This window comes from Eptesicus fuscus, chromosome 13, assembly GCF_027574615.1.
Source record: "Eptesicus fuscus isolate TK198812 chromosome 13, DD_ASM_mEF_20220401, whole genome shotgun sequence".
Classification (NCBI taxonomy): Eukaryota; Metazoa; Chordata; class Mammalia; order Chiroptera; family Vespertilionidae; genus Eptesicus; species Eptesicus fuscus.
In genome coordinates this window covers 16,580,137-16,603,382 of record NC_072485.1, presented here as the reverse complement: position 1 = coordinate 16,603,382, position 23,246 = coordinate 16,580,137, and the positions used below count along the sequence as shown (strand labels likewise).

At 43.6% G+C, this 23,246-nt stretch overlaps 1 protein-coding gene and 1 pseudogene across 1 annotated transcript in view; both read right to left on the bottom strand.

Moving 5' to 3' along the window:
• Positions 1-22,603, bottom strand: part of TMEM123 (transmembrane protein 123) — a 46,380-nt gene extending 23,777 nt beyond the window's left edge. Inside the window, exon 1 of the mRNA XM_054724569.1 lies at positions 22,304-22,603. Coding sequence (XP_054580544.1) covers positions 22,304-22,403 — 100 coding nt within the window. The 5' untranslated portion in view covers positions 22,404-22,603. The remainder of the gene's footprint in view (positions 1-22,303) is intronic.
• Positions 17,567-17,715, bottom strand: LOC114234355 (small nucleolar RNA SNORA48; annotated as a pseudogene).
• Positions 22,604-23,246: the final 643 nt, after the last annotated feature.

Below are 23,246 nucleotides of genomic sequence, written 5' to 3'. Positions count from 1 at the left end.
TCAAATCAGACAGAAGCCTGATCGAGTGCAACACCCTAACTCTCTTCAGTTCTACGAAGGCAGAGAGAGGTGAGGAAGCTGCAGAAGGCAAAGTTGGAAGCTAGAAGTTGGTTCATGAGCTTTAAGGAAAGAAGCCATCTCCAAAACAAAAGTGCAAGGTGAAGCCAAGGGCTGATGGAGAAGCTGCAGAAAGTTATCCTGAAGATCTAGCCAAGATAATGAATGGAGGCGGCGACACTAAACAACAGCTATTCAGTGCAGGTGGAACAGCCCTCAAGGACTTTCACAGCTAGAGAGGAGAAGCCAGTGGCTGGCTTCAGAGCCTCCAAGGACAGGCTGACGCTCTCTACTCTGTCTGTGATCCATAAAAACGGAACAAAGCCTGGGTAACAGCCCATCTGTGAACAACATGGTTTACTGAGTACTTTAGACCCCCTGTTGACACCTACTGCTCAGCAAAAAAGATTCCTTTCAAAATATTACTGTTCATTGACAAAGCACATGGTTACCCCAGAGCTCCGATGAGGTGCACAATGAGATCCATGCTGTTTTCGTGCCTGCTAACACGGATCTGCAGCCCATGGATCAAGGAGTAATTTTGTCTTTCAGGTTTTATTAAGAAATATATACCCCATAAGGCTATTGCCGCCATGGATTCCTCTGGTGGATCTGGGCAAAGTGAATTGAAAACCTTCTGAAAGGATTCACCATTCTCAACGTCATTGGAATGTGAATGGAAATTGTCACGAGAGAGTCACTTATCATGGGAACTAAAATGGAGCCAGGAGGTCATGAAGAGGTTGCCTTATGCTCATCCCTCCCATGAACTTTTGAACCAGGTATGAGATCATATCCTGAACATTACTTCCTTTTCACCATGGCAACGAGACCATCTAAAGTCTCCATCCTGTCAAGAGCCAATCCAATCTCTGTATCTTTCATTTGCACAGAGGACCTAAATGAGGTTTGAATTCTTGGACTTCCACACTTACAAAGAGCAGTGATTTTCACTGCTGTGCTGCAAGAATTTTTAAAACACAACTGTTGGGGGCAGAAATAAAATATCGGAAACTAATGATAAGAACTATTAATCATGCTCTGTTAACCATGACGGTTCTGTTCTGATTAGAAAGCACGTTTTCACTTGGCTGGGAGTTGTACGCCGTGGGACATGGGAGCTAATGTCAGAGTGCAGTCCATCCTCCTGTCCCGAGAACTGCCTATCATTACGGAAAGATTCACAAACTCATGGCTGAGACAATCGAGTCCTAGAGGCACCTGCTCTTTACGACCCCCAGCCCCTATTACCTATAATCTGGTCCCGGGGCGCCTGCCCTCCGGGACGCACCCCCTCCCCTCAAGCCCACATGACTTGTAACCTGTAATGATTATCACATGCCCACTTCCCCATGCCTGTAATTCCTACTTTCCCAAGTAATCTTGATCCTTCTACCCAATATAAGCAGCTGGCTTCTGGTGGGGTGCAGAGCAGATTTTTGTGGATGACCTGCTGCTCCCCCAAACTGCCGGCATCACTGGAATAAACGCTCATATATGACTCAACCCCGTCTCTGCTTCATTGGCTGAAGTAGTGACAGGCAGCCCGGACCCCTTGGTTGTCCAGTTACAACATCTGACTATTTAGTCAGGGGCACGGACATCTTTTTCCTTAAGACTTTCAAATGAAAAAGATGAAAACAGCTAACACAATAACTGCTTGGTATAAATGAATCAAAATTACCCCTATTTTTTGTCAGATAGGCAAAAAATATGTATTTTTGGTGTCCCACAGAATTTTAGTTCATGTGTGCCATGAGATGAAAAAGGTTGAAAATCACTGCCATAGAGGAACATCCTGGAACTTGCTCACCTCAGGACCTCACTACCTGAACCTAACCAATCCTTTTTAACTAGTCATCACGTTAAGACAGTCAACAGGAAAAGTTTTCTTTACTGTATTACAAAATGTGTGGTTTTGCCTTTATAAACTCTGCCTTTCTTTGTTCTCGCTGGAGTGCAAATCGAGTTCCTACCTGAATATGCGTCTCCCAGATTAGAATTCTGTGAGATCCCCAAAGAACTTCGCATTGCTACAATCTCAGCATAAAACGTTAATGAGTGAGGATTTGCTTCTGGTAATGGAGAAAGTAAAATAGAATTAGCATTGCTAAGAGTCACTTAATATGGAGCTGGGAGGCCCTGAGGAAGGGGGGCCTAGGTTCTCAGAGCTGCTTCTAAGATGCTAACCTGTTGCTAAACTTTGCTCAAGGCTGAGCCAAAAACATTGTGGAACAACTGCCTTGTGGACATATAGGGACTTTTCTTCCTCCTTGTAGTTTTCACCTCCCTCGTTTGCATATTGGAACTAACCAATCCCCGCTCACCTGGCCAGCACCCTTCATTTGCATGAAGAACCTGAATGGCACTGCGCCTGTGATTTTATAAACGCTGCCTTTGTTCTCTTTGGAGTTCAATTTGGGTTGCCACCTAAATCTGCACCTCCTGGACTGCAATCCGTTTTGCTCAAATAAATGCTTTTTTATTTTCTTCAGTAAGGCCTAAACCAGTGGTCGACAAACTGCGGCTCGCAAGCCACATGCGGCTCTTTAGCCCCTTGAGTTTTTAGCAAAAGCCAGCTTAGGAATACCCTAATTAAGTTAATAACAATGTACCTACCTACATAGTTTAAGTTTAAAAAATTTGGCTCTCAAAAGAAATTTCAATCGTACTGTTGATATTTGGCTCTGCTGACTAATGAGTTTGCCGACCACTGGAAACCTAATCTATTCTCTGGTTAACACTTCTTATGGGTGAGCAAAAAAAAAAAAAAGTGGTTTCTTTAGAGGGAATCTCCTCCTGGTGTAGAGGCTGTGAAGACTGTTGAAATGACAACAAAGGATGTAGAATTATTACATAAATTTAGTTGACAGAGTAATGGCAGGGTTTGAGAGCACTGACTCCAATTTTGGAATAAATTCTACTGTCAAACAACAACTCATGCTACAGAGAAATCATTTGTGAAAGGAAGAGTCAACCGACGTGGCACATCTCATTGTTGTCTTATTTTAAGAAATTACCACAGCTACACCCCAACCTTCAGCAACCACCACGTGGATCAGCCAGGGGCCATCAACACTGGAGCAAGGCCCTCCACCAGAAAAAGATTACGATGTGCTGAAGGCTCAGATGATGGCTGGCATTTTTTTAAAAAAATATATTTTATTGATTTTTTACAGAGAGGAAGAGAGGATAGAGAGTTAGAAACATTGATGAGAGAGAAACATCGATTAGCTGCCTCTTGCACACCCCCTACTGGGGATGTGCCCGCAACCAAGGTACATGCCCTTGACCGGAATCGAACCTGGGACCCTTGAGTCCGCAGGCCGACGCTCTATCCACTGAGCCAAACCGGTTTCAGCATGGTTGGCATTTTTTTAAGCAATGAAGTATTTTTAAATGAACGTAGGTACTTTTTTTTAGACAATGCTTATTGCACACGTACTGACCATAGTCAGTGTGAGTTCATGTGACTCACTCTTTTGCTGTGGTCTGGAACTGAACCCACAATATCTCCAAGGTATGCCGGTGTCTGGTGATGAAAAGTAATTTAAAAAGCACTGACTGCATATCTGCATATGTTAAGAAGTTATTGGGACTGATGTCACCAAATGATGATGAAACAGGAATTTTAGGGGAATACAGGCAGGCTTAGGGAATTTTTAGGATTGGGGTCCATGGAAAAACACAGGGCTACAGACTGGGAGAAGGTACATCTCCACAACACAAGGAAGCCTGGTGCAGTTACATTTCCATAAGACAAGGAAGCAGCAACAGGTACATCTCCATCACACAAGGAAGCCAGGTGCAGGGAGCAGCAACAGTTGCATTTACCTAAGACAGGGGAGCTGGAAGTAGCCAAAAAGGTCTATATTTACAAAATAAAGAAGAAGGAAGAAAGCCAGAAAGAAAAAACAATGAGGGAGGAGGGCATCACATGTCCCCTGTGGTGTTTGACCTTTGAGCCCAGGAGTTACTATAGTAACCAGTCTCAGGGAATAGTGGAGGGATATCAAGGCACCAGGATCTGAAGCCTTTATAAGCCCTAGGGAAAAAGAACTCAGTGGGACCCTATTCCCCCTCCCCACATGGGAATCCATTCTGTGGGACCCTTTTCCCTCTCCCCACATGGGAGTCTGAACTTGTTCTTCAATAAATTTCCACCTTTGCTATACCATCTTCTGTCCGTGGATTCGTTCTTCGATTCCGGGGGACAAAGAATCCGGGTTCCAGTCCAAAAATTCCTTTTCAGTGACAAAGGACATTCCTGACTTTGGTCCCTCATAAGATCAACTAACAAGTATTCATGCGCAAGACACCACTGAGAGAATCCTAGAACACAGGGGTAAGAGGGTGGTGTGTGTGTGTGAGTGTGTGTGTGTGTGTGTGTCTGAAGTACTCCCTGCATCCCAGAGACCAAGACAGACTACACGAAGAGCAGGAAGTCGCTCTCCTCCAGGATGGCACAGAACCAGGCTGAGAGGTCTCTCCTGTGCCTAAAGTTCACTCAGGGGGGAGAGAGAGCCCAGGGTGGACATCCAAGTCGGGGCAATCCTAACCAACTGTTCCCAGCCAGCAGTACCCTTCTTCTTCCATGGACTTCAAAGCCCAGACAGTGACCTCACCCAAAACAGACCCTGCGAGCAAGCCCCGCCTGCCCAAAGGTGTTACCAGCAGACATGTTCAGAAACCCAAACTCAGCTGATCGATGAAGAACTTTCTCCCCCAAAGCAAAGGCTATAACGTCTGGAAGAGGAGACGGCTTATTCAGATGTGCAGATACCAACAGAAGGAATCACAGGTCACCAAAAAGCTGGTAACAATGACGCCGCCAAAGGAAACACAGCGCTACATGAGGCTGTAGGAGGGGCTCTATGGTTGGTTGGGTTCTTTGGTCAGGGTTTCCTGGTGGCTGGGACTGAGTACTCTACTTGGCAGTAGGCGGGGCTAGGAATTAGCTTCTCTGCCCTGGTGGGGCAGCAGGATGGGCCCAGGGCCTGCACAGCTTGTTGTTTGGGGACCCAAATCAGGGAAATACTATTTGTGACAGAACCAGGCTTTGACTGCCTATCACCATGAAAACCAAACTCATGAGACAGATGCTGGTGAAAAAGGTTTATTCGAGTGCCAGCATCTCAAGAAGATGGGGGACTACTGTCCAAAGCTCATCTTAGCATCTCAGTGCAAGCAGTGGTTTTTAAAGGGAGGGAGAGGAAGAGCAGAACAAAGAGATCAGGAGGAGGGGCTGTGAGCGAGCAGGCAGTGTCCTTGCTGGCCCCAATAAGGACTGTTAGTGCCAGCATACGGGAACTGGTCAGAGCTAGCCAGATTCTGCAGCTGGGTGAGCTGCGTCCACCAAAGTCGTGTGTACAAGCAGGATCGAACTGCTGATACCTGCAATACACTTATAAAGAAACTGCCAATATGTGAGTTCCTTTTATCAGTTTGTTAGTATATTTTATTCTAATTCCATTTTATGGTTGGGCAAAGTAGTATAAAGTTTTTATTCACTGTTACATGTTCACTGTTGTCATCATGTGGTGTATAACTGTCTAAGTTTTCAAAAGTCAAAAACAAAGAATTTCGAAAGCAGTAAGAGAAAGGAGAAAAATTACCTACAAGGGAACCCTCCTCATAAGACTATCAAAGGATTTCTCAACAGGAATGTTTCAAGCCAGGAGACAATGGGATGTTATACTCCAAATATTGGGGGAAAACAAAACCTGCCAACCACGAATTCTATACGTGGCAAAGCTGTCCTTTAGAGAAATAGGCTTTCCCAAACAGGAACTGAAGGAGCTCGTCACCAGTAGACCTGCCTTATAAGAAATGCCAAAGGAAGTTATTTGAGTAAAAGAATGCTAATTAACATCATCCTAATAAAATAGTAATATGCAAATTGACCGCACCTTTGCTACACCCAAGCCACGCCCACCAGCCAAAGCCACGCCCACCAGCCAATCAGGGCGAGTATGCAAATTACCCAACAAAGATGGTGGTTAATTTGCATACACTGAGGGAGGGAGGAGTGAAGACTGAAGACAACTTAGAAGGAAGAGGGAGGAAAAGCGGAAAGCAAGGTGGCTGCCAGAGGGAAAGCCCGGGCGGAGCGGGACGGGCAGCAGCGGCCCGCAGGTGCAGGCGCATCGGCTGCAACAGCAGCAGCCGCTTGCAGGATTCTTCCTGCAAATGGGCTACTAGTAAAAACCTAAGAAGGTAATATAAAAGTCACTGGTAATGGTAAATATATAGTCAAAGTAAGATTCTGTAATATGGTACTGGTGGTGCACAATTCACTTAGAACTCTAGTTTAAAAGTTAAAAAACAGATATAGTAAAAATAACCCAAGCTATGATAATCTGTTTTTAATTAAACAATATAAAAATATGTTAACTGTAACATGAACAGACTGAAATGTGAGAGAGAATAGAGAAGTGTAAAGTTTAGAATTCTTTTGGAGTTAAGTTGTTACCAGTTGCAAATAGGATGTTATAATGTTAAGTCTCATGGTAACCACAAGGGAAAAACCTATAGTACACAAAAGAATATGATAAAGAAGTCAAAGCATGCTGTACCAAAAGACACCACACACACACACACACACACACACACACACACACACGCACAGAGAAACACAGCAGGATGCAAAACAAGGAACAATGGGTATACAAAAAAGCCAGAAAAATATTAACAAAATGGCAATAGTAAGTCCTTACTTGTTAATAATTATTTTAAATGTAAATAGACAAAATTCTCCAATCAAATTCTCTCTTCAGTAGAATGGCTGAATAGGTATAAAAACAAGATCCAATGATATGATGCCCACAAGAGACTCACTTTAGCCTCAAAGACACACAACCTGAGAGTGAAGGAATGGGAAAATATGTTTTAAGCAAATTGTATCCAAAAACCTCCAGGGGTAGCCAAATTTATATCAGACAAAATTGATTTTAAACTTTTAAAAATGATAAAAAGAGACCAAGGGCATCATAAAATAATAAAGGGTTCAATTCATCAATAAATTGTAATTGCAAGTATTTATGTACTCAACTTTGGAGCATCCAATATATAGAACTAAAACAAAATAAAGAAATAAACAGCAATACAATTTTGTTGGAAACTTCAATATCCCCTGCTCTCAACCATGGATAGATCATCGTGACAGAGAGGATCATTAAGGCAACAGCAGATTTAAACACAATAAACCAAATAGACGTAACAGACATACACAGAACACTCCAACATAAAGAACATCCTTGTAATACTTTCAACAATAAAGATTTAAGGAAAAAAGAGAACATTCTATCAGCAACAGCGAATACAACTTCTCAGACATATACAGAACATTTTTCTAGATTAGACCATATGTTAGGCCACAAAACAAATCTTAGCAAATTCCAGAAGACTGACATCATACCAAGTATCTTCTCTGACTGCAATGCTATGAAATGAGAATTCAATAACTGGAGTGAAACTCAAAAATTCATGGAGATGACATACATAAAATACATAGAAATTAAACAACTGCTCTCCTTAACATCCAATGGGTCAAACAACAAACTGAAGGGGAAATGTGAAAGTATCTAAGTCAAATGAAAATGGAAACACAACATACCCACAAAGTATAGGATGCAGCAAAAGGAGCACCAGGATGGAAGTTCATAGCAATAAAGGCTTTCATTAAGAAACAAGATCTCAAATAAACAACTTAAGTCTACACCTTCAGTGACTATGAAAAGAAGAACTCTGAGCCCCAAATGAGCAGAGGACAGCAGTAATAAAGACCAGAGCAGAAATAAATAAAATAGAGGACAGGAAAACAATAAAAAGATGAACAAAACTAAGAGTTGGTTCTTTGCAAGGATAAACAAATTTGACAAACCTTTAAATAGACTAATAAAAAAAAAAAGAGAGAGAGGACCCAAATTAACAAATTATAAATGAAAAAGAAGTCATTATAGCTGACACCATAGAAACGAAAAGCATCATAAGATACTAGAAACAGAAATAAATCAATTGAACAAATTGAGAAACATTGCTGTAAGGTTTCTCCCAGTGCTAAGGCTTTAATAATTTTTAAATTAAAATGAATGCTGTAACTACTAAGATTTATCCCACAAGAAACCCCTTTAATATCTGGATTATGCAGGAAGTTAAAACCACCTAATTTTAGCATTTCAATGCTCCCCCAACCCAATCTTTCTCAAAGACAAGGAAGCATATAAAGTGAGATTCTCTTCTCCCTCTACTTTGATCTAACCTCCACTTCTTCGTTCTTCCTCTTTTCTTGTCTTTCCTGAGGCTTTCCCACTTCAGATATAGATCAATCCACTCTCTCCCTCCAGCCTGCTGTGAGCTCTCAGCTGTTCTCATTCTTACTTCTCCCTTATCCCCCCAATAATAATCTTCCAGATATAGGGTGGCCAGGTATTTAGTTATTTTTTTAAATTTCTTTATTGATTAAGGTATTACATATGTGTCCTTATCCCCCCATTATCCCCTTAACCCCCTTACCCCCACTCATGCCCTCACCCCCCTGTTGTCTGTGTCCATTGGTTAGGCTTATATGCATGCATACAAGTCCTTTGGTTGATCTCTCCCCCTTTCCCCCACCCTCCCCTACCTTCCCTCTGAGGTTTGACAGTCTGATGGATGCTTCTCTGACTCTAGTTTTAACTGGGACAATAAAACATTTGAGTTCAAACGTAAATACACAGCCACACCCAGTCCACCAGCAAAATCTCTCTTTATCTCCACGGCTACCAGCTTGGCCCACTGTCCATGTGGACTGATTTATTTAAAACCTTCCATGGCTTCCCACTGCATTTCTATCAAACCCAAACTCACTGAAGGACTTCTGCAATCTCCAACACCCCTTTCTCCACGGACCTTCATTACCTCTTTATGTCCCTGCAGAGCACACAGGTTCCCGCCTTACCCAAACGTCACGTGGCCCAAACCACCCAGGCATCGCCTCAACAGGAAGACTGGCCACAGCACAGGCCTGGCGAGCCAGGCAAGGTCCTCTGTGTCCTCTCAGATCTGAATGCCCTGTTCACCCCCTTCCACAGCTCCCCCCCCCCCCCCCCCCCCACCCCGGGCATTAAGGCCTGGCTGGAGGGGCTTTATCTGAACAGATAAAAAGAAAACAGAGCTGTCTAGGGACACAGTACAGGCATGTCTTGGAGATACTGGGGGGTTCAGGTTCAGACCGCAATACAGTGAGTCATAATCCTTTTGCTGGTGGAGGGTCTTTGGCCTTCAATGTGTAAAATGAAGTAACACCTGTGAAGCACAATAAGTGAAGCACAATAAAACAAGGTACGCCTGTCTGTGCAAAGGCCCTGCAGCAGAGAGGCCACTGGAGGCGATCCAAAAAAGGGGCGCTATGGCCGGAGAACAAAGAGGAACACATTCGATTTTTATTTGCGCCAAATGCTATTTTAAAGCCAAGTGCTTCACGTGTATCTCATTTATCCTGTAAGATAGCTATGGCTTTCATCAGCTCAGTTTTACCAAGGGAACAGTGAGGCACAGTGAGGTTCAGTAACTCGCCCAAGTTCACTTAACAGCAAGGCCATTCGTCTCCCCTTTGTATCTTCCCCCAAACTCAACCAAGTACATATACTACTGGAGGGAAGCTACTAGAGCTAGTGAATCAAATTCACTGTGGAGTTTCTCAGTGAACAGTCAGGTGATACACTTAAAATTGTCACTTTTCAACTAGTTGTTTTCATGTCATAAGATGTAACCATAATGAAAATGTTTTGTAAGAGTAGGTCAGTTCTCATCTTAAGAAACTGTACCTATGTAATCAAGTTTGAGATTAAAAACAACTTAGAAATAGTTGGTGAAAGTAATTTGAATAATGATTAAAAAATGCTTTGCTGCAGTGTCCAAAATTTCTATATTTATACTCAGAAAATAAATGAATAAAGACACAGACAAGCTAACAAAATAAGCTAATAAGTGACCAACAACCTAATTCAAAAATGAGCAAAGGACCTGAATAGACATTTCTCAAAAGATGACGTACAAATGATCATGCAAAGATGCTCAACATCTTTCTTTAGTCATCCAAGAAATGCAAATCAAAACCACAATGAGATACTGTTTCACACCCACTAGGATGGCTGGAATTAAAAAGTTACATAATAACAAGTGCTGGTAAGGATGTGGAGAAATCAGGATGCTCAGACACTGCTTGCGGGAATGAAAAACTGCAGCCAACAGTCTTCAGCAGTTCATTAAACAGAGTTACTATGAGCCAGCAATTCCACTCCTAGGTATATACCCAAGGAAAATAAATACATACATCCAAATAAGTGTTTATTGCAGCATTATTTATAACTGGCCAAGAGGTGGAAACAACCCAAATGTCCTTCAATGATGAGTAGATAACCAAAATGTATGGAATATTATTCAGCCATAAGAGGGAATGAATGAAGTACTGGTGCAAGCTACAACTTGGATGAACATTGAAAACATTACATTAAGTGAAAGAAGCCAGTCACAAAATACAATATACTACATGACTCCATTCATGTCAAAGTCCAGAACAAGGACATCTACAGGGTCAGAAAGTAGATTAGTACTGCTTAGGGCTGAGGGTGGAAGTGGGGTAGGGAATTAGGGGATGGCAGCTAAAGGGCACTGGGTTTCTTTATGGGGTAATGACAATGTCCTAAAATTGACAGTGGGTGCACATACCTGTGACTATACTAAAAACCACTGAATTGTACAGCTGAAAGGAGTGAATTGTATGGTATGTGAATTATAGCCAATAAAGCTGTTCAGAAAAAACACACACACCCAAAATCAGTATGAAAATATTCTCAAATTTACTCATAGTTAAAGGAATGTAAGTCTAAATGACGACACGTTATTAATCACATCTCAGCCAGTGGGAGTAAACTGGTGTAACTTCTTGGAAGACGATTTAGCAATATGTCACCAATTAAAACGCACACACCACTCACTCAGCGATTCCACTACTAGGAAAGAGCACCACAGAAGCATACCAAGACTGACCCGGAAGGATGCTCACTGTAGCACTGCTTGAAAACAGCAGACGGCAAAGAACCTAAATGTCCATCCACAGAGATCTGGGTGAACGGGTTCTGCTGCATCCGCATTGGGGAATGCTATGCGGCCATTAGGAAGGACGAGGTGTGAGACCAACTAGGTAGAGAACAGTGCTTAGCATCCTCCATTTATGCTAATAAAAAACTTACATGCTATATACAGATTATGCTTAAGTTACTTTTTGGAAGGAAGCATGTGAACCTGGTAACCATTTCTGTCTGAGACACTAGACGAATGGTTGTCCCACCAAGGGAGGTGAGAAACACAACATCAGCTCTTCGGGTGGAAAGGAGGAGTCTGGCTTTTGACTGTTAAGTACATTTGGGAAAAGGACTGCTGGGCTCCACGGGGAAAGTAAGACTAGTATTATATACATAATGTTCAGACTTTTAGAAATCATGTACATGTCCTAGTTTTATTCTACAATAAATTTTAAGCAAAACGACACATTAAAAAAAGACACAGACAAGCAAAAAGAGGAGGAGCCAAAAAGTTAACGTCTGCTACCAATTACTGCTGAACTCTAACCGGTACATCATACAGTCTCTTCTTAAGAACTTGATACACATGCCCTAACCAGTCTGGCTCAGTGGATAGACTAGAGCACTGGCCTTCGGACTGAAAGGTCCCAGGTTCGATTCTGGTCAAGGGGCATGTGCCTTGGTTGCGGGCACATCCCCAGTGGGGGGCGTGCAGGAGGCAGCTGATCGATGTTTCTCTCTCATCGATGTTTCTATCTCTCTCCCTCTCCCTTCCTCTCTGTAAAAAATTAATAATAATAAAAAAAAGAACTTTATACACGTGGGAACGTTACTCGAGGAATCTTTATGTATTACTCAACACGGAGGGTAAGCCTGAAGTTTTGTCTGAGAGAAGTCACGAGGGGGCAGAGCCAGCCTGCCAGCTTTCTCTGAAAAAAGAGTCTAACAGAAAAGATACAAAAGGAAGTGCCACGCATTCAATCCCAGCTGGGCCCTTCTCCTACGCAAACCAGAATTCAGATTCCACAAGGACCTACTGTGCAGCCGGGGTGTGCCGGACCCGGCACAGGCTTCATCGGAAGACCAAAGGAGGCAGGAGGCAGGTGGTGGGCTTTTCTGCCCCAGGCCCACTTTTTGGGAGGGAAGTGAGGGGTGGCTATGTTTCATCATCTATAACCATCTTTAGTTCTTCCTGCTTTTGAAAAAAAAAATATTTGAAGAATGGCTCAAGCTTTTATTTTCCTCTTATTTCTGTGGCTGCTTAGTCTTTTTCAGCATTTCTGGGAATTTTGCATGTTTCCTCAGTTCACGTACTTCCCCCACTGTTTATCTCTCCGAACCCGAGAGCTCGCTTCGGCAGCACTTACACTATCTCTCCTAACCCTGGTTTATCAGACCTCCTCCCCCTCCCCCTCCCCGCCCTCACAAACCCAAGCCAACATTCACCATTTCCTGGGTTTTCCCAGAACTCATTCAACAGGCTGGTTACTCAGCCCTATCCCTCTAACCGTTAACAGGTTAAATGTCCTCCTTTAAGAGTCCTCACCAGATTGAGCACAGCAGCAGGTCTTGGCCTGAACTGGAAGCATTTTGTTGGGCCCCTAACTGCAGCTTTAGGACAGGGGCATGTTTCAGGAAAACACATCAGGACTGGCCCATTTTATTATTACACCTGCTGCCCCGGGGATGTGGAGAGTATGAAGGCGCACAGTGGCTCAGAATCACTATCGCATTTTAATGCTTTCAGGGCTACACCCTCCCCCAATAAAGGAAAAAAAAAAAAAAAAAGACCCGGAGAAGTCAATGAAAGTTGCCAGAATCCACATTTCCTGCCTTCTCTTCTGGAGCCTCTCCTACTGTTTCGAAATATAAATCTTCTACCTTAAATACTGATTCTGTTTCCTAACTCCCTCGATGTAATCACGTAACTACACAGTACAGACGCACCACTGCGTGCCAGCCGCAGTGACCCGCCTGCCTCTGCTCCCTGGTAATTCTCTACCACATTCATGTATCGGTATATTTATTCATTTTATCCTGTTCATTGTTTTTTTTTTTTTTAATATATTTTATTGATTTGTTACAGAGAGGAAGAGAGAGGGATAGAGAGTTAGAAACATCGATGAGAGAGAAACATCGATCAGCTGCCTCTTGCACACCCCCTACTGGGGATGTGCCCGCAACCAAGGTACATGCCCTTGACCGGAATCGAACCTGGGACCCTTGAGTCCGCAGGCCGACGCTCTATCCACTGAGCCAAACCGGTTTCGGCCTGTTCATTGTTTTTTTTTAAATCACGATCCCAAACCATCTTCCTTTGTTGCTTCTCTCCTTATAGTCTGGATCTCCCCACCTGGATATAAACTTCATGCGAGCAGGGATTCATCCGTCTTATTTGTCACTAGACTAGATGCCTCTGCCTAAAACAGTGACCGGCAGTGTGGGCAGTCAAAACAAACATCGGCTCACTGAATAAGTGCACATAATATTGCATGATTTCCCTGCTCTACATTCCTTGAGACAACATCTGATGATGTTAAAAATTACTAGCAATTTTCACATGTAATCTCAAAAAACATGAGCTGAACACAATCAAGTCTTTGAGGAGCTGAGGCAGTTAAGTACAAACAAGTTCTTCATAGTAGTTGGGGAAATTCTTTCCTAGTGCTGGTTCCTTAGCCCCGTATCTCTAACCCTTAAAATGTTAAATGTTCTCCTTTATCAATCTCCAGTTAAAAACAAATATCAGCATCTATAGGTCTGACTGTTTCCCTGTCTGTCTATCACCACCTGCATCTAAAGCAACCGATCAGGCCACTGTTCTTGTGTTATAGCAGCTTACAACCAAGCAGCAAGTTTCCATCTAATATTTCTTTCATACACAAAACATTTTACCTAAAATAAGTAGAAAAAGGTAGTATGAAACATGGAGTTATGTACATGATGGGTTCTTTCCACTTTAGTAAGACCTGTAGTGTTTCCATTGGGGGTAAAAATTGGACTACAAAATTATCTGAGTAAGTTGTTCCCAAATTTCCAATGCCCTCTTCTGCAGAAATCTAAGCCCAACCCATGTTTATCTGCTCAAATCTGTTATGGCCCTGCCAGGTCTCTGGAGAAGGCCAACCCTATTAGAATAGGCCACGTGACTGAACCAACTTGGGATGGGTTACCAAGCCAAAGGCAATCATGTACAGATGGAACATTAAGGGAGAAATTGCTTTGAAACTGGTTTGGTACAAACTATGCCCAAGAAAGGAGCTTCAAACTGGATGTAAGTACCCTGAACCCCTCAGATTCCTCTTTTTGGGGAAGCATCAGTGCTAAGTAATGAGAGAAGGCTGTATCCTGAATGACAGTGAGCCGTTGTTCTGGCCACAGATGAGACCTGGTATCCTGAACCATGCCACATTCTCTTGCATTCTTGCCCAAACTCCCATTTCTGAAAATCATCTGGGCATGTGTCTTCCTTGCACCATAAAGAATACATTCACCCACCCACAGACTCTAAAATATAAACCGCCTAACTTTAGATGAAACAGGGGAGACCATTTTCTCCATAATCTGAAAACACGAACAAGTCCCTGCAGAAAAGAATGTCAAAGGTATGGCTGTTCTCGAATAACGATGAGGGCATTCAAAAAATAAACGAACTGCTACATGTAATTCAGTGGTATCATTGGAAAGTAACCTTAATTCCAGTTTCTTTGACCTCAGGTATCTATCTTACTCTATAAACAAGAAGAAACCCCCTCTACCCCCACCACGCTATAATAATGGGTAAGGTTAGAGCATGGACCAGTCATGTCTGCAAAATGCATGCAGCGGTTCTTCAATAAAGTTAAGTCAGCAATTATAAAATATGTCTTCGGTTCCATAATTCAGTTCAACCAACATGTGTGCATATCTGCCATGTATCGGGCACAGTGTTAGGAGCTAGGATGAATAAATCATTATACCACTTCCAAGGAACTCAGATGGAGACTAAAAAAAGTAGAGAAGGAAGATATACTGAATCCAATGTGGTAAGTCCTATAAAAGTGATAGGCACCTCATGTGGGAAGTAATATTGCTGGCAGCCTCCACTGCTCCCTGAAATACACATCATACAGGAGTTTGCCAAAGGAAGCTGTTATTTTCCTTTTGGGATTGGTGCCAATTAAACTGGGCTAAATAGCACCAAACAAACTGGTAAACAGTATGTTCAAAAAACAGTGTTTCAACAATTAGAAACATCTGTGCTACTCTAACAGAAAATATTAAGCATCATGTCCTACACAAATTCAACTTGTTACATAAGGGTTTTCAAGATTCAAAGAAGATTCAAACATTTCCCCATAACTGTTATAGTATCACAGTTATGGGAAGTGTTACACACTGCACAACAATTGTTTATAAAACCTGTATTATCTGATCTTGTTAGAAAAAGTAATTTGAAGCTATGCTTTCTTTTTTCCCCCCTCAATAAATTTCCCTGAACTACAGGGACATTCAAAATCCTCCCACCAACTCTGAAGCTGTCCTCACAGCACTGTGCGGATCACTAACAGCTTCACAGCTGATGTCAGCAGTGGTCTATCTTGGCTGAAAAGTGTTTTTTAGAGCTAAGGCCACACCACAGTTTTCAGGATATTCAGCAGTACAGAATTAGAGTTAATAAAGGTCAACAGGAAAAGACACCTAAGAATTTAATAAACTATTTTAAGAAAACCCTCCCACAGCTGCCCAACAATAACCATTATTACATTTTGGGGTAATCTATCTAGTCTTCCCCTCCAATAAAAATGACTCCGTAGAATTACTGAAACGGAAATAAAAGTATACCCTGACTATGTTCAGCCAGCAACCAGTAGGAAAAGGCATAGATAATGAAAAAACACAGAGGTAAACTAACAATATGAACTCCCTGGAGCACTTGTACATCCCCGAGAATAAAACTCTACAAAGTTGACAACAATGTGAATGTACCTATTGCCACTGAATTCTATACTTAAAAATGGCTGACATCATAAATATTGTTATATAAATTTTTCCACAGTGAAAACAACCCCCCCCCACTCAAACCAACAACAACAACAACAATCCAGGGCTTGGTCCATTTTGTATTCTTAGCATCTAGAACATGTCAGCACATTAGAGACATTCAATAAATATTTGGTGAATAAAACTAGGGTCTAGCAATAGGATCTGTTTACCTTTTTCCTAGTTTCTACCTCAGTCAACTTTGAAGAATAAGGATAATAAAAAGATAACCTAAATACTGCTTACAAGAAACATGCCCTGCTGGTTTACTACTGATACTTAAGACATCAACCTGGTTCCTATAGCATCTTCCCAGCTAGTGAACTCAGAATTCCAAGGAGAAATCCATTTGTCCCAAACTAAAAGCACAGGGAAAGTGTCTCAACAAGTGTGTCAACAGGGAAGCAAGATGGGGGTTGGGAGGACTGAAGTCCGATGGTTGCAATGTAAGCAGGGTCTACTTAAGAGTCCGCCAAGGCAACGTAAGGCTGTCATGGCCGGCCAGCTTAAAGTGACTTTTCCCCCAGCAAGACCAGCAGCCTTATATATATTCATATTTCATGTGTACAGGCAGAGTGCAAAACCTTCACACCTAAAAATGTGCTTTAAAACACAGTATGAAGTTCTAATATGTTTTAGACTATATTCACATCTTTGCTAGACTGAGAAAGATGATTCATCCAGTGGACTACATCATTTATTGATGCCTGCTAAGGGCAGCCCTTGGGATAGGCTTTAGGGATTCATGAATAAATGATGGTTAAAACAGGTGAGTATACCGGCTTTCATAGACTTTCCTGCTGATACTACTTTATGTATTCTAGACAGAAAAAAATCCCTTTCTTGAACCTTTCTACACATACCTGTTGGCTCAGTAGTAGAGGTATGGGAAAATGTGGAAGGTTGTCTGCTTGAAGAGCCTATAAAAATAAATAGCTTGTGATTAATGAGCATACAATAGTTAACTAAGAACACTGGCAATATATTGTGGTGGAGGTGTGGGGAGGGTCGATTATCCCACAAGAAGTTCTAAGGTCTACTTTTGCCACTGTTGCTATGAAACATACTGTCAGTAAATATGTAACTGTATTATTGTTTTTTTTCAAGAAGAAAACATATAGTTTATGTAACAAACACTTACATAGTACTTACAACAGTATGTGCCAGCCACTGGATAATTATGTAATAGCTTTTCCAAAATTCATTCACCCACATGAGGACACCGTGACTGGTGAGAGAGAAACTGATTTCTGCCACTACAACCCTGCTCTTCTGAGTGGAGTGGACTAGCATGGGAGGGTCCCTTTGTATTCATGGGTGCTCCAAGGCCTTGCACCACCAACACTCCTAACTTCATACAATTTAGAGAAGATAACTTCACTTTTAATTGAAAGCCTTCTCAGTATGATTCTTAATTTTTTTTATGTGCCCCAGGCATGAAACAGCTCCGGCCACCCACACACACAGGCATCAAGCTAGGATGAACTAAGGACTGCATGTCTGCTTTGCCCTTGACCAATAGAAGAGCAACACCACCAATCAGGTGTCTCCTTGTCCACTGCCAGGGGGTTATGACTCTAAATTTTTAACGAGCATTACGCATTTTTTCAGTTGGTTTATTCATCTTGAGTCTTTGTGTAAGTATATATATATACCACCTGGGAAGAGAGTAAGTGTGCTATTGTCTACTTTTCACCAAGGTAGCCTTCCCCCACAAAAAAACACACAAAACAAAACCTCAGAGTACTCAGAGTACAACGAAAGGTAGGCAATAACAAGTTTGAAGGATCTATCTTAATTGCATGTGCAAATGTCTTCCTCTTGATAGAACTATAATCCACACACACAAAAATCTGGCGTGAAGATTAAACTTGAAAAAGATCAAGGTCAGTAGACCATACAGATGTATTCAGCAGTAGGTATCAAACAAATGTCAATGTTATGAAGAGCTTGGTACATGCCAGGCCTCCTGGGGAGCATGTCACGTGCATTAGCTCATCCACCCCTCCCAACAATTCTGAGGTAGGAATACTGTTTTGCAGTGACGGGAACTGAGGCCCAGAAAAGGCCGCCCAGCTAACAAGGGGCAGAGTCTGGATGCGGACCAGGCTGTTGAATTCCAAAGCCTGTGCGTGTGAGTGCCAAAATGGAACTGTTGATTTTCTACTACAAACCCGCTCTCCCCCAGTCTTCCCAGTCAATGTATCACCCGTTGTTCAACCCCAAACCAAGAGGTCCCAATGTGGTTCCTCCCTCTTCCTCATCCCACCATCCACTTCCATCCAATCCATTATGACTTCAGTTCCACCCCCTGAAAAGGCCTAGAACCCACCCACTCACCTCCACTATCAGGTGCCACCCTCTTTTGTCTGGACTGCGGCAGGAATCTCCTGTTTCTGTCTCCCAGCTATTGTCACTCTTAGGAAGGATGATTTCCTGGTAATCCACTTTTAAAAGAAGTATCTACGTGGGCAGGCACTCTTTTTATATCCTGAGAGACTCATGGACAACCATAAGTACAAGAAGGCTGAAGACTTGACAGAAAGAACAAGTATTCACTTGAGTAATACACTGAACTGGAGGTGCTGGAGTGGGGGGACTTAAGTTCATGAAGTGGTATAGACTCAGTATGGATTTATTTCATTTCCTGACTGGGTACCCATCATGGTGGCCTGTGAAACCTGCGGCTCACTTTAGAATGTCCCCGTTATGTGAAGTGTCATGTTCTCCCACTCCCCAGCAGTCTGAGGACAGTTTGACTAGGGCAGTGATGGGCAACCTTTTGAGCTTGGTGTGTCAAACTTCGCCAAAAAACTGAGCATAACTCGGGTAGTGTGTCACTTTGAGGAAAAAAACATTATTTCGCAAATGTTTCATCCTCAGGAGTAGCAAATGTTTCATCCTCGGCATGCGGCCGCGTGTCATGAGAAATGGCTACGCGTGTCAGTGCTGACACGCGTGTCATAGGTTCGCCATCACTGGACTAGGGTTTGCCTGAGATTTGATAAATGTAATCAAGAACTGGAAAGAGCCATCTCCTGGCAACCTATGTGAACTCTTGAATACAGCATTTCTGAAGTCACCTGAATGCTTGGGCTTTTTCGTTGAAGAGTTAATCAAGTCCCTTCTTGGCCCTAAGGCTGGTTCAAGGTGGGTTTCTGTCACTTGCCATCAAGAATCCTAAGTAATAAATCAGTCTGTAGTGAGTTTCTTTTTGGGCCAACAGTTCTTTTGAGTCCCAATTTCAATGTCGAACAGTTCCTTATGTGTACATGTCAGCAATGATATTTCAGTTCTGGGTGGTGGACAAATGGTAGTGATGCAGGTCCGACCGTCTCTGGTTTGGTCCTGGGCATCCTTCAGCGGCGCACAGCGAAACTCACTACAGACTGATTCATTTGCCTCTCAGCATAACCATTATGGCTTTTCTCATTTTCGGTTCTTATAAGTGCATTTCTTGTTATCACATGATCTCACGCATCTAAGGGAAATGATGAACAACATAAACTGAAGAACAAAAACAGACCCGGAGACAGGGAAGCATCGATCAGACTGTCAAACCTCAGAGGGATGGTAGGGGAGGGTGGGGGAAAGGGGGAGAGATCAACCAAAGGACTTGTATGCATGCATATAAGCCTAACCAGTGGTCATGGACAACAGGGGGGTGGGGGCATGCGTGGGGAGGGGTTTGGGATGGGAATGGGGGATGAGGACAATTATGTGATACCATAACCAATAAAGAAATAAAAATAAAAGAAATGAAAAACATTAAAAAAATTTTTTTTTTTTAAAGAATCCTAAGTAATAGCCTCTCCCTCCTGCCCTCCCTTGTCTCTCATTGCACTCCCACATTCTATCAGCTGGCTAACTTGTTCAGTCTCCCCACCTCCTCCAACTGAGGATATTTATGAAACTTTGCAACAGACTGCGAAGGATATTTTAAAAGAGGAATTTCAATGTTTTTATCTTCTCCCACAATATTTTGGGCAATAGCCATATTGTGGATTTTAAGCATTATCTACTTGAAAAGCCAACATCACCCAATGAGGCAAAATGGCTGAGAGTTTGGATTCTGGTTTCTGAAATCAAAAATGTATCAGCTGTTCTACTTAGAATAAGTTAGGTAATTTCTAAGCCTCCGTTCATTTATATAATGGGGATAATACTGTGAGGATTTGATGGGATGTGGTACGGACCTCAATTTTCATAGGTAAATAGGAAAAAATGTCTAGTAAAAATTAGCTATGTCACTCTACTTCATAATGACACTTTATTTTTTTAAAATATATTTTATTGATTTTTTTTACAGAGAGGAAGGGAGAGGGATAAAGAGTTAGAAACATCGATGAGAGAGAAACATCGATCAGCTGCCTCTTGCACACCTCTTACTGGGGATGTGCCCGCAACCAAGGTACATGCCCTTGACTGGAATCGAACCTGGGACCTTTCAGTCCTCAGGCCGACGCACGATCCACTGAGCCAAACCAGCTAGGGCCATAGTGACACTTTACACAGATTACACACTGTCTATTAAGACTAGGGCCTTTACTTGCTTTTTAAAGAAATCCTCTATAGAGTCTCCCTTTACTTTAGTTTCCAGGTAACACTGTCATCTTGTCGAAATGGATTCCAGCTTATAGTTCATGAAAAAGGCTTTTGTATAGTAGAGCATTCATCCTAAGTTTTTCAAATAGCACTAACCTCTAGTGAAACATTAATAAACATGTAGTAAATATTAAAATAGGGCAAAAAGTCTTTTATGAAGGCAAAAGGAAAAAAAACAAGGACACTCCATTTCTCTAATCAGCAATGCATTAGAGAATCAATAAAGAAGTTCACGCTCACAAAGTAACAAACAAAAATTACTGGCATAAAATTAGCACCAACACACACTGTTTCATTCTAGATTGTTCACTTTTACAATAAGACATCTAATAATATTGAAAATATGACGATCATGATTTACTGAACCTTTCGTTAAATGATCTCAAAATTGGGTCTGCAAAGCCAGTTTGTCACACGCGCAATTCAACAAAACAAACAAAAAATTCAGCAAAACAAACAAAAGTTATTGTCTCACTCAGATTATTCTAGCAAAAGCAGGTGTTGTGCCTCTTTATCTGGATAAAACGAATCTAAGGCTAAAATATACAACAGGTGGATATAATTTAATCCATGAAAAACTTTAGTCCCTTAAAGCAACTTATCCTAGTTTACTGACCATTACCCTACTTCTAGAATAGTTTACAAATAAAATGTAATATATATATATATATATATATATATATATATATATATATATATGGCAAATCCCAGTTTCCTGGCCTTATCCAAACAGGACGTTTTCAAGTCCCTAAAGCAAAACCCCCTTTTCTCAAAAAGAGGAAAGTAAAACTTATTTTGTTCTGACCTAGTGACCATGTCCTGGGCTCCAGGCGACCGTCCGCTGTGATCTTAGCTGATGCGCGCCTCGGCCGGTTAACGCCACACAAGGGGCAGGGGGCGCCCTTCCCGAGGGGGCCTAAGCCTCACCTGCTCCGGGAGGGCCGGATGCGCTTCCCAAAAGCTCCCACCATTAGCCCCAAAGTCTTAACTGGAAACGTGAGACCTTGAGAATATCCATCATTTGTTTGCTACTACACCATCAGCCGATCAAACGCCGGGGAGACTCCTGAGAGGTTCCCCAACGAACTCGTGGACCTGCTTCCGCAGGAACCGGTGGACATATTGTCAGCCCCCCTGCCCCCCCAAAAAAGGGAGCCTCAGATAAAGGGAGAGGCTGGAGCTGAACTCCAGGGAAAGGCGGGTACAGCTAACTTGAGCCCTCCGCTGAAGGCCCGTCCTCGGGTAGCTCAACAGGTTACACGCACTCCTACAGGTGCGCCAGCGCCGCCCGCACAAAAACCCGGGGGGAGGACCGGGCAATGTCTTCAGCAGGCGGCCCCGGGCCAAGTGGGAGCCGGCCGGGGCCTCAGTTTCCCCGAGACCTCGCCAGGCACCTCCCGGCACCTCCAGACTGGCCTCGCGCGCTCGGCATCGGACGCGCAGAACTTTCCTCACAAGCAGATCCCAACTTGGAAACTCCCGCAAGGGCAGCGCGCCTTCCCCTCCGCCCACCCCTTCCCCGAGACGCGGCCGGCACCCCCGCAACCACTCACCCGCCGGGACGTCGCTGTCCACGACGGTCTTCAGCAGCGCGAGCACCAGCAGCGCCCCCACGATGAACACGGCCCAGCCACCGCGCGCGCCGAGCCCCATTGTTCTCCGGGCGGGACGGGACGGCCTCGAGGGTCCCCAGCCGAGGTGGCGGCGGCACGAGCGAGAACGGCCCTTCCGCACGCGAGCCCGTTCCTCGTCCTCTTCCGCGGCGCACGCCTCCCTCCCGCCACCTGCCCCCCAAAGACCAAATCGGGCGCGGGAGCCGGGCTGGAGCGCGCGCTGCGTACGGAGCCCGGGCGGCGGGAAGGGGCGGGGCCGGGGGGGAGGCGGGGCCAGGGGCGGGGCCGGCACGGGGGGCGGGGTTTGCGGTGCTCCGCGCCTGGACTCCTTCCCACCTCCCCCTCTGATGTGCGCCAGTGAGCCCGAAAACGCTCGAGCAGTTTCCTTTGTTTTCGGAAATGGCAGTTTTGTTCTCCCCGATAAAAGCGAGCACCGCGGCCCCTCCGGATGCAGAGCACGCCGGGCTTCGCTGAGCCCGGAAGGATGTCTTTGAAGAGCAGCTTTCGCGTGAAGCACGGGGGAGTTGGGGGAGTTGGGGGCGGGGCGGGCAGTTGCAGGCGAGGGCAGCAAAGCCAGGAGGTGAAGGGAGAGACTCAGAGTGGATGGGATTCCCTCTGCGAGGTCCTGGCCATCAGCGCTTTTCTTTCTTGACCCAGCCTAAGTTGGGCGGGGAAGGGATGGGATGGTGATGGACAAATCCATTGCTTAAGTTCCTACGTAAAACACATGATCTCTGTACCCCAAATTGTACCCCATCCTCTTCCACAGGTCCCCTGCATTTGCTGTATCATTGCAATAAAGATACATTTTGTGCAAAAAGTGATTAGTGGAGTGGGCAGGGATGAGGGGAACAGAAGAGTGGATAGCGTTTCGCAGGCCAGT